Here is a 17,114-nt window from a genome sequence, read left to right as displayed (position 1 = left end):
CAGAAAATAAGATACCAGGCGAAGGAGGAAAAAAACAACCAAAAAAGAGAAGCTGCAAAGATGCTTGAAAATACTATTGACTTGATAAATCAGGTAGGAATGTTGACAAAGAGCTAAAGTTTGTCTTTAAATTTCTTAATACTAATAGTTCAAAGATGTTACATGATGACTCTGTGTTGAAAAAGAGAGCAAATTACCATTGGGAAACTAATAATCTGGGATACATCTGCATCATGTAATTCGTAGGACCATTATTTCCTGATGGGAAAAAGTCACCACAGGGTGAGATGTCTCCCTGGACCCTCCGGTCTTCATGTTTGTGCTGGTGGGGTTGTCAACTGGGGATGGAAGAATCAGTTGACAAGGCATGCAAGTGGACTCAAGGTGTTCTGCTTTGATTGTTATAATTTAGAGCAGAAGTGCTCACAGAGTCAGGTACCTCCTGTTTGAATTCTTGCTCCATCCCTAGTGACAAATTGAATCTGATGATAATGGGTTAGTTATCTGACTTGTAAAATGACTGTGGGGGATGGAGACTTATTTTATAGTTCCCAAGAGCCTGATAATACATTTGTATTTCCAAATCCCTTTGCTTTACACTGTGAGATTGTGGCGGGTGCTTCCTTACCCTGCTTTGAACATTGATATATTCTGGGGCAGAAGGTAGCTTAGTGGAAAGTACTGGGACAAGTCAAGGGCTTTTGTCTAATTACATTGGTGGTGGTAGCTGCTTCCTGGTACCAACACAAACACCCTTCAGGTAAACTTATGGCCTCTTCTTAAGCAGCTTCTTTACCTACTATTGGCTTGTCTTCGTTTTTGTTTTATTATGTATTTTGTGTTCTCATTTTGTACTTTTATATAGTGAACCACCCAGTGATCTTCAGATGAAGAGCAGTATACAAATTTAATAAATAATTTTTTTTTTTAAGGATGTAGGCCATGTGGCAGTTTTTAGGCTCATTGAGCGTGAGAATCCAGATTATTAACTGGAATCAAGGCTGCCTCTGCCATACTGGTTTTGTTTACTGGTTTTCTCTCCTTTCCTTTCTTATTTTATTTTTTGCTGTCTATGCCAGACGATTGGTGATGCTGTCTCAGACATGCTGGTGATTGAAGCCATCTTAGTGTTGAAGAATCTCACAGTACAACAGTGGGACTCCATGTACACAGATCTTCCCAGCCGGCAACTCAAAGTGAAGGTTAGTGGGAAGTCAGTGGAGGACAGAAATGCTACTGGTTGCAGCAGTGGTTCATTTCAGTGACCTACAAACTTGCTTGCTTTCCCAATTGCCTGCAGACACAAATTACTGTGTTGGGTCAGAGACAAGGAGGGCCTTTTTCATCCCCGTGGGTCTTCCTTGTTTGTTGGGCAGTCATTGAGATGCTGTAGCATGCTGTCAGCTCTCTGTTGCCAGGAGATGGGCAGGATCCGTGCTGGCCTGAGGAAGCCCAGATCCAGTGCTTTCTGGCTGCCTCAGGCTTTTTTAGACCTCCCTGGCTGGCTTATTAGTATTTCATGGCATGGCATGTGAGCTTAGGCCAGAGACGACACTATCGATAACTGCACCTTTTTGAAAATGGGTGTCTGCTACTTTACTGCACAGAATCTCCCTAATTGGTGGAAGTTTTATTTATAAAAGACTCAGGATAACCTTTTTTAAAAAAACAAAACAAAATACCCCAACTACTGTGCACTGTAACAATAACCCATTAACTTTCTGGCCCTGGGTTGGCTTTGGACAACACATTGCTGGTTCAAGGGCATTTCTGACAATGTACAGTGCTACCTCAGGTTACATATGCTTCAGGTTAGACTCCACTAACCCAGAAATAGTGCTTCAGGTTAAGAACTTTGCTTCAGGATGAGAACAGAAATCGTGCGGCAGCAGGAAGCCCCATTAACTAAAGTGATGCTTCAGGTTAAGACCAGTTTCAGGTTAAGAACGGACCTCCGGAACGAATTAAGTACTTAACCCGAGGTACCACTGTAGTCGTTTTATATGTTGCAGTGGGAATTGGCTTTTGGAAGCCTTCCTGTAAGCATGCACGTCTGGAAATAGTTGCACTGGGTGACCAAAGGCTAAATTAACTAGAGTTTTTTCAATGAACCAAAACTTGCACAATGTGTCATTAACCTTGATATTGGGGGTGTAATGTTGGTCCTCACTGCCTCCACACACCCTTTCTTAGTTATGTATTCACATAGAATTGAGTTTCATCACAGCACAGACCAGAGTTATAAAACATTCCTGGTGCCTGGGATATTCCAATGTGTGCATGTTAATACAACTCTCACAAGAGGTCAAGATCTGGGAGAGTGAGATGAGAAACCTTGGCATAACCCAGCAGTTTCAGTGATTGACAAACACAAAATGTGATTTAGGTCTAGTTATGTATAAGTGGGAAGAGACAATCATTGACAACCAAAAATTGAAAAATGTAGGTGGAGAATTGTGCAGGAGTGACAATATCTTGTGGGCTTTGCAGAGCACTCAATACAAATCCGTATCAAAACTACGTCTGTGTTCTCTCTCTCCTCTTACTGTTGCAAAATAGGCAGGTAAAATTAGAGCTTTTAACAAGTCAGATTGTATCACTTCCTTTACGTGGACTTGTAGGTTGCTGACAGACGTGTAATTGACACTACGGATGCTGAAAGGCGAGCAGTTACACCCCCAGGGCTGCAGGAGAGAATTGATGAGCTCACCCAGAGGTTTAAATTGGCTCGAGCTTTCGTTCGCCCATCTGGAACAGAAGACATTGTCAGAGTCTATGCTGAAGCAGACACACAGGTCAGAACCAAAGTGATTAATATCCTCAATGCAGTGTGGTAGAGATGAATTTTGAGTCCAGACAGTAGGTTCCCACCCACCACTATGCAAACTTTGTTTGCAAACACTAATTATTACATTTATATACAGCCAAAGGTTAAGCAATTAGCAGCTTGGGCACAATCTGACTTCAAGAGCATCTTCCCCTTTTGCACCTCCAAATTATCAACTAAGTGTCCTCCCTAGTCTTTTTGCTTAGGGGAGGCATGGATATTCTTCTTGTACACTCTCGTCTTAGGATGGGGGGGGGGGAATAAAATAGTACGTAGCATGGGTCTTTTGTGTGTTCCTCTGTTCCTCATTCCATCCTCTGCTTATAAACAGTTGGAAGAAGCAAGAGGGAAGAGAGACAGAAAAGGACAGAAAGCTTTTGTCTCCTATGGTCTTCGAAGTTGGGGGGGAACTCAAAGGAGGACCATAGTAGTTTGCTTGGAAGAAATCTCTGCTTGCACTTCCTCTACCTCTCCTTTTTCTTACTTTTGAAGTTTCTGTGGCCCCAAATTAAATACGATGTTGAATGCATTTAATCTGCAGTTAACTTGCACATTCTTTAAAAAAGTGAGTCCCTCTTTGGTGTAATTGTTGCCTTCTAGCAGCTGGAAGAAATAGCTTAATCTTAGCTGCACTCAGTGTTTTAGATAGGTATCTTATAGGATCACTATAGCAGCCTTGGTTTCTGGGTACAGCTGTCCAAAGCAACCACACTATGAAGATATGACTGAGTGTTCACTTGAATTGCAATCTCTTCATATTGCAATTATTCTTCTTTCCAGGAAAATGCAGATAAACTTGCACATGAAGTTAGCCTGGCTGTCTACCATATAGCTGGAGGTGTTGGAGAACAGCCCAAGGCTGTAGTATAATGAAGTATTATCCTTCAAGGTAAGTCATAAACCATACCTTCCTGCTTTTGCTTTACTAAATGAAATGCAAAATTAATTTATAATTAAAAGCAGTTCCTTTAGAAGTGAGTTAACTCCTCATTGTCATTTCTGTTAACTTTATTAGGTCACTGTAGTTCTTAAGTAATTTTTAAATCAAAGGTACTAAATTGAATTTTGACAACTATATTGTTGGACAAGCAAAGCTTTTCATTTTTCCATAGTTAGGCAGCATTCATCTGCCCCTTGCAAGAAAGCATGTGTGAATAAGTGTCCTCTTTGCTCCTACTAGTAGTAGCAAGGGAAGGAATTTTTTTTAATTTAACATGCAAAAACTTTGAACCATATATTTAAAAGAAACGTAGTTGTAACTCCATATGAGAGGGTCACTTAATTGAAAATGTGGAACAGGAAGTTGCCATGGCAGAAACAATGTTAATTGAGAGGAGTGAATGTTGGGAGCAGTGCTGAGTAACAGAACTGCTCTGATAGATAGCACTTTTCCATGCTTTCGATTAGAAAAGTGGCTCCCTGTAAGATGCTGCATAGATATCTAGACAGAAAATAAGACACAGCTAGAAAAAATGTGCAACTTGTATTGGTAATTTTCTTAAAGACATACCTCAAGATGACAAAACAAATGTACATTTAATAGTAGGCACCATAATCGATATGAGCCAGCGATATTTCAACTTGATTCAGGCCACATCCAGAACTTATTTACAGGTATTTAAATTAAATACACCCTGAAGTATACATTACATACAAAGTATGAAAAAGGAAACTATACAAACTGGAAGGATGGAGTGGTTTCATTTGAAGTTACATTACTTAAGATAAACATTTTACCATGTACACTTCATGTTTTTATGACACCTTCCAGAAAGTCCTTCTCAACCATTTCTTCAATTTTTTGTCTTGCTTTGCTGGAGAATGTCTTTTGAGTTTCCATTTTTATATCCTTGGTAGGGAAAGAATTTGGGTAAAGCATGGGGCTCCCTGAATGACCAATGCTTCTGCTGGTGATTTTGCTGTTAAATACTTGGCTCAGGACGTTGAAGAAAGGCAGAAGCTGTTCAATGCTGCGAACAGCACAGATGGTCAGGAGTAAGCTGCCAGGTTCCCAGTTTAGCGTTTTCCCTGAACTGTCCTCCTCTGGGTTTTTCTGTTAATATGTGGCGGACGGGGGAAGAGAGGAGAGGAGAATTTCAAGACAAAGCAATGCTGCAGGAGACTTCAAAAATTAGCACACTTACACTGGTCACTACTAGGCCTGGGTGATGTATCAATACATCGCCCAGAGTGCAATGTCAGTCACTGCACCCCATGGACAGGCAGTTTCTTTAAACTTCTCTGCTGAGGGTGTGTAGCTGCCCACACCGCTCAGCAGAGAAGTTTAAAGAAACTGCTGCCTTTGCACAGGGGGGGCAAGCTACCTCTTTCTCCTGGGAGGAGGAGACAGCCCTCCGCCCCATGCCAAGGGGGCAGCTGCTGGAGGTGGTAGCTTCACCCTGTGCCTTGTGAGGCCAGGGCTCCGTGTACCAGGCACTGGAGGAGGTGGCAGCTTTGTCCACCTGGCCTGGACAGAGGCAGAAGCTGCGCATGGTGACGCTAATCCTGTGTGTGGCTGGCAGCTGTCTTCTTCCTCCCTGCCTCTGTTCTGACATGATATACCACCAGCTAAGCTTTGCAATATGGTGGTATATTGCAATGTTGCAAAGCAGATATCTCCCAGCCCTAGTCTACTAGGCCTGGGTGATGTATCAATACGTTGCCCAGGACCAGAGCATGATGGGGGTATATTGCAAGTAAAACCACCACCACTGTCGAGTGCCTCTGGCCTGGAAATCACAGAAGGAGGAACAAGCTTCATTGGCAAGTCACTGGAGCCGATGCAGCTTGTTCGTCCCTCAGCCACCTGGTACAGGCAGGCAGCTTTTTTAAACTGCTCCACTGAGGGGCATGACTGCCCGAGTCCTCAACATGCTGAACACAAGTATGTGGCATTCTCCAGGACTTTTAAGTTTTGATCAAGAGGCTAAAGACACTATGTGCACAGCTGATACAAGTTGGCTTGAAGGCTGAACCCCACCCCTGATAGGTGCTGTTGCCAATTTAACCTACCTAATGCCACACATGGTTTTCAGCTCCTGTTGGATCAGAGCTTAAATGTGTGATTGATGCATTGATATAAAATATGCATTAATTCTGTAGTAATAATTTATGAAAAGAGAAATGAAATACCTTTGCTCTCTTTCGCAGCAGTTTTGCTAATCGTACTACGTATGGTTTGAATTCCCTTTGGTGTGTGCCTTGTCTTCGCACCTCCAACCCTGAATCATCAGAAGCTTCTGGAATAAAGGCCCAGCGATACCTGTTAAAGAAAAAGAGGACAAAGTCATCACATTCAGCAAGTTATCTTTGGCAAGAACACACCAGCCCTCCCTAGTTGAGTCAATTTATATCCAGGCAGGTTTTATGTAGACAAAATCTGCTAAGAAAAACCAAGATCCATGGGAGTAAAATTAGATGCATAAAAAGCAATCTGTTTCACAGAAGCCACTTCTAAGAAGAAATAGTTTGAAAGCATTGTTTGCTCTGTTCTGTTCTGCCCAGCCCTTTCTGATTTCCTTTTGTATATATTTGCCAAATGGTAATAAAACACACCCCTGCCATACATATTGGGACACAGTCTTGGGCATCCTGACAGAAGCATTCTGTGAAACAAAATAGCACATGGGCTGATGTTGGTTACTGGGGAGAGGGAGTAGGCCCCTAACCAAGTTGCTTCTCCCGAATTTCTGCCAACACTATATGGAGGGCATTCCTCTGATGGGGAGCTGTGCCACCTAAGACACATTTTCACTGCCATAACACAAGGTGAGGTGGCAGAAGGCTGTAAAAGCACCTGCCTTGACAGTCCATAAAGAAATACTTGCCGCTCAAAGAGAAGCATCACCCTAAATATGAAGGTTTTCTCACAATGAAGTGTTTCTACGGCACACTTGGATTTGAATGAGATAAAGTGCACTTACATCTGAAACTGAGGAAGATTTTCAGAGGGCAATGCCAAGGCTAAATCCAGAAATTTACAAGCTGACAAATAAAGATTTAACCATCTCTGACTGTTGTAGGATGTCGAGAATCCATTGCCTCCAGTGTATGTAGTTTCTAGGCCAGCAACAGATGGTCCTGAAGTTCTACAATTCAAATGAATTTACTACAGGTTATTCTTAATCACTTATGTCCACACTTCACAAATCAATGCTCTTCTCTTAGCGTATACTTTAAATGAACTGGAACAATTCTCTATGAGGATAACTTTTATATTACCCAAACAATTTTAACAAGATAGCTGCAGCTAGTGGTTCTAAATTACACTTCTGCTTTGTTCGTATAATTTAGCGTAAATAGTACTGATAACGAAGCAAGACCAAAGTCTGATTTACTTTTACAATATAGGGTCCTGTCTGACTAATTTGATCTTTGTGAACTGATAGCCGTATTAAACATGAACTGGAATGGGGAAAAAAAGTGTACTGCTGCTTATTGGCACCGATTATGTTCCTGTTTTCATAGCAAGACTGGGGGAAAAACCTTCCAAATGAGTAATATAAAATAATTGGACTATCAGACAGTATATTTCAACTATTATGCAAATAAGATGAGAGAAGAGAAATTGACATTACCTTGAGATATCTTCATCAGCTGTGAGTTCCTGTTCCATCAATAAAAATACTTGGACCTGAAGTTTGTTTTGTTTTTTAAAACAACAACAACACACCAAATTTTAAAAACAGTATTAACAAATGGACATTCCAATCATATCCCCCTTACATCACTGTCAGTGATGTGGTGGTGGTAGTATGCATGTGAACAAACACCTGATTTTTTCCACTCAGTTATTGTCCTCCTTCCAGGCTAATGATCAGGTGGGAAAGATCCATGCAGGTTGCTCAAAACAAGTGACTTCAGTATCCTTATGCATGACATAGCATGTAAGCTTGTACCCCAGCAATGATATACTCCCATCATCACTAATGGCTGGAAATTGTATCCTAGCAACATCTGAAGGGCACTGTGTTGGCTAACCTTGGGCTATAGAGATATTGAATTATTGGTGTGGCATTTGCCTCCTAGGATGGGTCATAAGGAAAGGGTTAAAATAGGTCTGTTGTGATTGGCCAGGGAGAATGCAAGGGGGGAATAAAAGTTAGAGTGGGAGGTTTTGAAAGTCAGTTGAGGTTTGGGAGTTGAAGAGGGAGGAATAGGCAGTGGGTTGGTAGAGTTGTATTGTGAGAGAATGAGAGGAATTGTTAGGTGGAGTCAGATAGATAGTTGGGAATAATCAGTTTGGAGTTGTTAGGAACTAAGAAGAAGAAACTGTCAAGAGAAAAATTAACTGAAACCATAAGCTTGTTCCTGCATTTAAAAATAAACTTGATTATTTGTTTATGTTAACAACTGACTGGACTCTGTGTGTCCCCGTGAGATACGGGGTGGTGGCAGTGGAAAAAGCAATCGCAGTGGTGGCACAGGGTCAATAGACCGTCAAACGTCCGGGGGCCCTGTGTGTGATCGCCACAATTGGCTTTTTTTTTTAATATAGAAAAAAGCTTCCCAATGTTCCAAAGTCAGTTGCAACTCACCAATTCTGTGATCATGGTAGGCCAAAGCGAGGTAAGATGCTGTGGAGACATTCTCAAGAGCAGAACTCGGAAAAAGAGGAACACTTGGGAGTGAAGAGTGGGCACTTGCGGCAGGCGGAGACTTTCTACCAGCCTTTCTGAAACAGAAAAATCAACACAGATTTGGTAGCTCAAAAATCTGCAGCCCAGTTAATGAAAAAACAACAACCGATTAATAGTATGAGCTTTAGTTGATTTGTATTTAGGAAAGCTACGCTAAACTCATGCCACACAAACCTCCCCTCAATGTAGAATATTAGAGGTGCTGGGGGAAGGAGGGAGAGATGTACCAGTTTTCAAGTAAACAGTTCACTGTGTTTCTAAGAGACCATGATAACAAGCCAATGGTATGATCCAGAGGTTAGCAGGACTTTTTTTTGGTATGCTTTGTTCTGCTGGCCCCAAATTATGTGCCAATACACAGAGCAGAAGATTTAACTACTGTTTAAATCAGGGGTGGGGAGTCCTTGGGAGTCCACATACTAATAAACTCCAACTCCCATGTGGCCCAGCTAGCATGACTGGTTGGCATGCTTCCGTCTTGAGAGACAATGGGAGTGTGTCTCCACCACATTTGCAGCACTGAAGTGACCTCCCCAGGGTGCAAGCTAATGGAAAGGAAACTCCGGGAGGTCATGTCATCCATAAAGCACTAATAATAGTTAAGCAAAGGACACTTGTACTTTACCCCTCCAAGAGAAATGATAAAATTCTTATTCACCTTGTATATCTGGAAGGTATTTCTGGTATTGGTCCACTTCACTGCTAAAAATGGCAAAGGCCAGCCTCTTCAGAAGCATAGCACGCTGTTCCAGTTCTACATCCCGATTGGCAAACAGATTGAGCGAACTGCTCTGAGCTACAGCCACACGTGCTAAAGAAGGAATCATGCAGCAGAGAAGGTGCTTTTAGTGAAGACAAGAGTTCTTGGCTCAGAGACAGGAGTAGTTCAAAACAGGCACAGGACTCCAGGTTGGAAAAGGCTGATTTAAAGTATGTTATTAAAATCACTAGTTGAGTGCCGTAAGTCAGTGCCCAGATTGTATTCTGCACTTTAAACATATATGCCAGGTACCATATACACTACATGGATCCTATTTATGAGTTAAATGCACTGTTTGTGTGCATTTCTCTTAAGAAGGCCCATCTAGTCAAGCATCCTGCTTCTCACAGTGGCCAATGAGATGTCCAAGGCAGGACATGAGGGCCACAGCACTCTCCCACTGTTCCCTATATTCATGAGAGCAAGGAAATTATTCGTAGGATAGACCTGGCACCATTCACACTTCAGCAGTCACTTCAATCAATAAGTCTTGGTGTTCAATACTCTAGAATTTTCTCTGAATATACTTTTTAAAAAGTGATTTTACATTCTTTTTTTAAAAAAGGGATGCAACGCATTCTGAGTTAAGACACACTCTTGTGGGCTACTTGGCAGGTGGATCTTGCATACAAACAACAAAGCCCTAGTTGAAGGCAGAGAGAGCAAGGAAAAATTCAAGATATTAACGAAACAAACATTAAATTCACAAAACCAGAAACAATATAAATTTACCAAAATTACTTCCAACGGCAAAGTCAATGAAAAAGTATCTATCATGCCTACGCTGTTTTTGCCAAAAAAACAAGCTTTCTTGGCTTAGATGAGTTGTGATTTGGACCATTATGCCAGGCATCACCAACCTGCGGCCCTCCGGATGTTTTGGACTACAATTCCCATCATCCCCGACCACTGGTCCTGTTAGCTAGGGATCATGGGAGTTGTAGGCCAAAACATCTGGAGGGCCACAGGTTGGGGATGCCTGCATTATGCAGACATCAGAAGAATCAATCTTTACAACATGATAGCTAATATTATTAGAATGGATTCCAAACATGCAAGTGTCTGTGGATCTTGTACACAGAGTTAAAAGCCAGAACTCACTCATCAGATCTCTGAACGTGGTTTTGTCATGTGTCATCAAATTATCCATGATTGCTCTCCAACTAAAAAAGAATTTAAAATGATATTGTCATTGCAAATAAAAGCATGGGATTTTATTTTGGTTTAAATGAAAAGGAAAAGTGTCAGTTTGACGCATGCCCCTTTCACAATTCTGCTCTGTACGTCAGAATAACATCTTGCAGTATATGAATGGTACAGATCTGTAAGAACCAAGCAGCTGCTTCTGTTGACAGAGGGAGTCTTGGGGTTAGGGGGTGAGGAGAGTATAAAGAAAAGATACAAGAACTTGAGAAGAATGCTGCAGGATCAGGCAAAATGAAATCTAGTGCAACATCCTGTTTTCACAGTGGCCAACCAGATGCCTAGGAAGTCCACAAGAAGGAACTGAGTGCAACAGCACTCTCCCCAGCAACTGAACTGGTATTCTGAGGCATACTGTCTCCAACAATGGTTGCAGAATATAGTCATTGGTAGCCCTTATCAAGCTTGAACCAAGGCTATTTGAGAAGCTCTTTCTGGAATCAGCAACCACACTATGGGTAGATGTGCATGGAATCAAGTAGAGGCAGTGAATGTGCAGAACTAACAAATTGTGGGAACTTGGAGAAACAAGCTCTGTAAGAACTGGAGAGAAAATAGCAGAGGAACGAAGTTCAGCCGCACCTTATGCAAAAGGCATCAGGTTTCACCACTAGAATCTGCAGGTGGGGTTGGTGAAAGAGCTGCCTGAAACCCTGTTGTAACGTTGCTATATAGTGTAGACCTAACAGCCAACAGAAGATTATACAAGCAAATGAGAGTATCTAGTCATCTGGAAAGTGCAGACTGCTAGAATTTTGTCAGTATGCTGTCTTAAGGCTGGGGAGCTGATGTGGTGCCTTCTAGACATTGCTGGCCTCAGCTCCCATCATCCCTGAACATCAGCCATGCTGGCTGGAGCCAATAGGAGTTGGAGTCCCAAAACATCTGGAAGGCCCCATGTTGACAAGAACTGTCTTGGGGAAACAATTCTATTCCAGAGCCAGTGTGGTGTAGTGGTTAATAGCGGTAGTCTCGTAATCTGGGGAACCGGGTTCGTGTCTCCGCTCCTCCACATGCAGCTGCTGGGTGACCTTGGGCCAGTCACACTTCTCTGAAGTCTCTCAGCCTCACTCACCTCACAGAGTGTTTGTTGTGGGGGAGGAAGGGAAAGGAGAATGTTAGCCGCTTTGAGACTCCTGAAGGGGAGTGAAAGGCGGGATATCAAATCCAAACTCTTCTTCTTCTTCTTCTTCCCTCCGCCCCCCGGTACTAAAATCAAACAGGAGCAACAAAAAGCCTTACTGATTAACACAGGAAGCATCCATTTGAAAGAAACTGGAATCCATAAAGAGGTCAAAAGCTTCCTTTTTCCACGCTCTCCTCGTGTACTGATAGCCGCTCAGGCTGCTCAATAGCTGAACACACGCTCGGTAGCTGGGCGCGTTATGGGCACTGGAACAAGGAAATAAATCCAATTCAAAATGATTTCAAGTAAGAAAAACCCTGCACAAAAACAGTCAGAACACAGCACCTTTAAATCAATTTGAAATTATTCTTGCTTGGATCCCAACACCAGATCCTGGCCCACAACTGCCCACTGAATGCCCCATCCTCTTCAAATGCTCCTCCTGGATGTTAGTAAACCCTCCAGAGCAGACTTTAGCACCGTGCAAGGGGGTGCACCTAAAAGGAAAATTCATTATTAGAAAATCACTACCCTCCACTGTGCACATGCATAATTACAACCATGATGGTACTATTGATGTGGCTAGTCAACTACTCCCATTATCAATGCTGGCTGCTGGCCTTGTTGGTTGGGACTGTTGGGAACTGGAAGTCGAACGACATCTGAAGGGCTACACTTTCTCTGCTTCTGCACTGAGTGAAGCATTTAGAGCTTAATTTGTCGGAAACATGCCTTATTTATTCAAGCAGCTCTGTGTCATCTGTAGCCTAAGAGGTCCTTTTTCTTCAACAACTAGCCTGAAGCAAAGAGCTGGAAAAACCAAGGCATCTTACACCAGAAAGTTACGCCACATAAAGAGCAAGCCTGGTAATGCAAATCTAAGTGGCTGAAGTGAGTTACACCTCTGGCGGCGAGGTCAGCAGAATCTGTCAGCCACACAGATAAAATTCCTGCCATTGGTAATACACAGCACAGAATGTTTACATTGTGATAGGCTCAGTGATGAAGCTTTTGTTTGGTGAAGCTTTTGACAGCAACTGACTTGATATTATAGTATCAAGGGCTATTCCTGAACACTATCTGCAAAATACAGAGTTACTGTGCAAAATCAGAATTTAGGCTGCTGAAATGCAAAATGTCTCACAAATGCCAACAAGCAGGAAAGGTTGGAGACTACAGATTGCTACTTTTGCTGCCGAACTCTTTCAATAGTCAACATGAGTTCATACAAGTGCACTCAGAAGAGCAGTTGGGGAAGTGGCAAAAAAGACTACTAGGGGAGCAAGGATGTAATCATTGCCAGATAGGACCTTAATCTACTATGAAGGGAAGTGGGGCAGATGAATGGGATAGCAGGAAATATCTGGCGTGGGGGAGCACCAGCTTTGGAGTCCTTCCTGCAGAGTAGGGCCATATGTCACTGCAAGTATTAGTGCTCCTTACATATAACTGCTCATTTCAAGACTGCACAGAAGGACCACATCCAAACAACAGAATCTCATCTTAATAGGCAGAGATATAGATGAGCCTTTGGCCACATACACAGCCTTTTCACAAGAGCCAGCAAACAAACCAGAATGTATCTAGTTAACTAATATGAATTATAGTTCCCTGCTTTGTTCAAGCCTGGAAACTATGGCAGACAGCTTTCGAACACTTCAGGATATTAAGCTATTAAGCTGGCTAAGTATCTTGGCTTGTTCTGAAGCAGTTAATCACCATTTCCTTGTTTGGAAAACTCGTCCAGAGAGTACTTTATGTAAACTGTAATGGTAAGTTCACTGAAAGTGTACATCATAGTTAAAATAAGTTGTACATGTAATTGTAGAGGTACCTGTGATTGCGAAGATAAGGCACAACATAGTGCATTATATTTACAAGAAGTGGAATAACTCGCTCTTTTTCATCACTGTAGAAAACCATATCCAAAAGATGAGCCAAGACCTACAAGAGAAGAGAAATATTGAAAATGTCAATTTTCTGCCCTTACAAACCATATAAAATATATAAATACTGTACTATATATCCTTTCAATGGATGACTGCCCAGTTTCCAGCTATATTCATTATTTTCAAAACGTCACAAAGAAAACATTATTTAACAGGTTCTCTTTGAAATATCACCTTATCAAAACTAAATGGTTGTTTAAAAAAATCCACAAATTCCTTAAGTATAGCACCAAAAATATAGATGATTTTTCTTCATTCTCTCAAAAGCAGGTAAGAATTGTATACTGACAAATGTGCTGCATTAGCACTGATGCAAATCGGTCCCTAGCAGAGAAATCCTGTCCAAGACTGAGCACGTGAACCTGACAGTTTTAAGACCAAATCAACTTCTGAGCGGGGGGGTGGGGAGCCAACAGCTATATTATCTTTCAGCACAATTTTGTTTCTGCTAAAAGGGAAAAAATATACCCCAAAGCACATGCATGGACAATTCCCTTCCCTACTATTTCCAGAGACATGGGCTTGGATGAAGATTTGCAAGGCAATCCTAACATGTCTTCTTAAAAGTAAGTTCTATTGAATTCAATGGTGCTTACTCCCAGGTAAGTGAGGTTAGGATTGCAATCTTAAGTCATGCTTATAGTAGGCCCATTAAGACCAACGGGGCTTAAATTGGCCACAACAAAATTCAGTCCCACTGATTTGAATGGTAGCTTTGTGCTAGCAAAGGCCCTTCTGTTAGCTTAAGGCGGCACACCACTTTCACTAATCCCTCCTACCAACTGCAGCCACACAGGCTATATCCCATACTACTCCAAAAGATCCCCGGAACCTAAGGAGAAGCTTTTGGGAAGCACCAGAGCCTGCCCTGGATAGGAGAGATCATTGAAAATCAGGTTCCTTGCCTTTCACTAGTGCAGGTGTGAGGAACCTCAGGTCCCGGGGCCAGGTGTGGCCCACCAGGCTTCTCGCTGCTCAAAAATATGTGCTTTCTTGCACATCTGAATATTCACCTACCAAAATTCCAGAAGTGCAAGTGTGGTGAAATAATGCTCTGTTCTTTTCTGTGTTAACTCTTATATTTATATACAAACAAATATCTTAAAGTCTAATAAAAAGGGGGAAAACTTACTTCTGACAGCAGCGTTAAGGCATGGACACTATAAACGGATGGAGTTATGCTTGAGGTTTCCAAAGCTGGAGACAACATATCTGAACATTATTATTTTTTGAGGGGGTGGGGAACAAAAAACGAAGACATGAATCCATGTGTCAATATCTGTAAAGTCATTTTAAAAGAAGCCACAGGTCTTTAAATATGCAGTACATCAAACAAGTTAGCACTGGGATGTATGCTGTGAGATAAAATTCCACCAGTTTCCCTTTTCCCACCTGAAATTTGACTAAATATATCTGCATTCAACCATTGATATTTTTAATCCTGCAAAATCTTGTGATTTTTAGCGGAGCTAAAATCTCAACAAGTTGTCTTAATTATTTTCCATAGAATGGATGCTTGTGGTTCAATTAAAATAAAGAATCATTATAAAACCAAAAAGAAATACTGTTTACATAGGCTGTGTTCATATGCAACACAGACAGAGCAATCCAAACTCTGTCAGGCTGGGGTGGGTTTGGAATGAGCAGAGGTGTTCCTCTACCCAACTCTCCTAGACCAACCAGCTGACTGCCAAACATGCAAGTGAGATCCCAAGATGGTCTCAATGCCATCATGCAAAGGCATTGGGGGAATTCATCCTGCTCTCACCCTACCTTCTAATGTGGCCACAAGCAGCAGGGCTGCAGATGCGGCAGTGGCCCCAACCGGAGGGCAGAATGGGAGATAAGGTATAATCCTAAACCATAAACAAGGGGCAAGGAACCTTAGCTCAGCAGGCGAAGATCCTTATCTGCACATGCCCTGCAGACCACATTGGGCAGGTAGGTGGGTTCAGTCACCTGTCAGTCAGCTGGCATCATAAATCTTTAAAATGGACCCCCCCAAAAATGGTTTCAATAAAAACTGCCTGGAAATGCCATTCAAAGGGATTTTTTTAAAGGTCTGTGTGACCATTAGCCTGGTTGCTGGATTGGACAAACAGATATAGGACACGGTTTCTTAACTAGCTAGGGATACACAGGTAGAGAGGTTTGCAGCCCTCAGATGTAAAATGAATTTAAATAGCAGGAGCCTTGCTCTACTGCAGCAGTGGGGCATGGACAAGACACATGCCTCATTAGGCCCATCAGGCTGTTTTGGAGAAGCCAGGCTCACCTGTCCCTCAGATGATGGACAGGTGGCTGTGGCTTGCACAAAACAGCCCTGTTACAGTTATGTTAGAATAAGGCCCTCAGGCCGAAAGTGTTTCCCCATCTCTGCTGTACTGTTATCATCAACAGAAGCAATTTTGGATACTGATTAAATACGCTGGGCGGGGGAAGGGAGGGGGCGGGAAATCACCTTCAACGTCAGACTCCAAATTGTTTCCATCAACCATGATCTTGGGGGATGGTTTAACCTCCAAATTGCGCCTTAGCCACGTAGTCTGTTCCAGGGACGAGCCAGCGATGGCTCCAATGGCATCCACTATTTTGTGGGTTACATCCTGAAAGAGGCAAGGGGAAGAAATGCAAGATGATGAAGAGAGTCATGGGTATCAAGAGAAGTAGTAATTGCTTTTTCTTGCATGATCGATTTCTGCATGAGGATGATGGAGAGCATGCGTAAGGCAGTGCCGCGGTGCAACGGGTCGCCTGATCAGTGGTATTCAGAGCGCTCAGAGTTTATACAAATGTCAATGGCGCAAGAATTAAAAGTTTCGGACCCGCCTCCTCGAGGAAACCTGTGCAATGGGAACATGCAAAAGGATCCTGGTGCATTGATGTGTCAGGATTGCAAAGCAGATTGGGAGAATGGAAAGAGTGACAATGGGAGGGCCTATCAGATGAGGATAAACAGCCAGCGTGGCAACAGACAAGCGGGTGTCAGATCAGCTCCCCATAAGTAGTGACTGGCCAAAGGTAATACAGAAACAGCTGAGGTGGCCTCATTTGCTGGTTCACTTCACACAGCAAAACATGGCACATCTAAGCAACAACACCATCAGATTCAAGTTTCACTTGTTAAACATGGAACTCACAGTACACATTTCCTAGAAATTAAGTGTACAAAAATCTGACTGAAATCAGAGCATTTTTTTTTTTTACTAGTTCAATAATTAAAGTGATCTCTTCTAAAGAATGTATCCCTTCTAAAGAATTGGGAAGCAACCCAGGTAAAACCCAGCTTCGGCGTACTACAAAACAAAATATTACACTTACAAAGGTGCTTTTTTATTTTAAAAAAGCACATATGTACTCAGAAGTAACTAAGGACATAAATTTCTTACCTGAAGATCTCGCTGGTCTTTCTTATTATCCAGATTTGGGTTTTTCATTATAAACTCATTTAAAACGCTTTTAAAAAAAAGAAGAAATAAACTTTCATATGAAGGCTTGAATAGAACAGATGGACCAAATATTTAAACCAAGGGGACAACAACTGCAGAAATGCAAAGATGCTCAAGACTATCTATATGCAAAGAAGGAGGAGCCTAATTTCCCATGTTGA

The 17,114-nt window shown here is 42.1% G+C and overlaps 2 protein-coding genes across 6 annotated transcripts in view; one reads left to right on the top strand and one right to left on the bottom strand.

Annotated features, from left to right (window-relative positions):
• PGM3 (phosphoglucomutase 3) overlaps positions 1-7,465 on the top strand; it is a 14,236-nt gene extending 6,771 nt beyond the window's left edge. The window contains exons 8-12 of the mRNA XM_080998283.1: positions 4-93; positions 1,080-1,202; positions 2,622-2,795; positions 3,608-3,716; positions 5,978-7,465. Of these exons, the coding sequence (XP_080854409.1) occupies positions 4-93; positions 1,080-1,202; positions 2,622-2,795; positions 3,608-3,697 (477 nt within the window). The 3' untranslated portion in view covers positions 3,698-3,716; positions 5,978-7,465. The remainder of the gene's footprint in view (positions 1-3; positions 94-1,079; positions 1,203-2,621; positions 2,796-3,607; positions 3,717-5,977) is intronic.
• Positions 4,292-17,114, bottom strand: part of DOP1A (DOP1 leucine zipper like protein A) — a 53,313-nt gene continuing 40,490 nt past the window's right edge. For all 5 annotated transcript variants that reach the window (XM_080998723.1, XM_080998722.1, XM_080998721.1 and 2 more), the window contains 12 exons: positions 16,894-16,960; positions 15,966-16,110; positions 14,637-14,716; positions 13,390-13,499; positions 11,672-11,821; positions 10,328-10,389; positions 9,125-9,277; positions 8,365-8,501; positions 7,405-7,460; positions 6,751-6,915; positions 5,960-6,089; positions 4,292-4,880 (listed from right to left, as the gene is read on the bottom strand). In XM_080998723.1, coding sequence (XP_080854849.1) covers positions 4,575-4,880; positions 5,960-6,089; positions 6,751-6,915; positions 7,405-7,460; positions 8,365-8,501; positions 9,125-9,277; positions 10,328-10,389; positions 11,672-11,821; positions 13,390-13,499; positions 14,637-14,716; positions 15,966-16,110; positions 16,894-16,960 — 1,561 coding nt within the window. In that variant the 3' untranslated portion in view covers positions 4,292-4,574. The remainder of the gene's footprint in view (positions 4,881-5,959; positions 6,090-6,750; positions 6,916-7,404; positions 7,461-8,364; positions 8,502-9,124; positions 9,278-10,327; positions 10,390-11,671; positions 11,822-13,389; positions 13,500-14,636; positions 14,717-15,965; positions 16,111-16,893; positions 16,961-17,114) is intronic.

The sequence above is a fragment of the Podarcis pityusensis genome (genome assembly GCF_964106645.2).
Source record: "Podarcis pityusensis genome assembly, chromosome: 3".
NCBI classification, from domain to species: Eukaryota; Metazoa; Chordata; class Lepidosauria; order Squamata; family Lacertidae; genus Podarcis; species Podarcis pityusensis.
The sequence above is the reverse complement of the archived record's forward strand: the minus strand, read 5'-3'. Positions and strand labels throughout refer to the sequence as shown.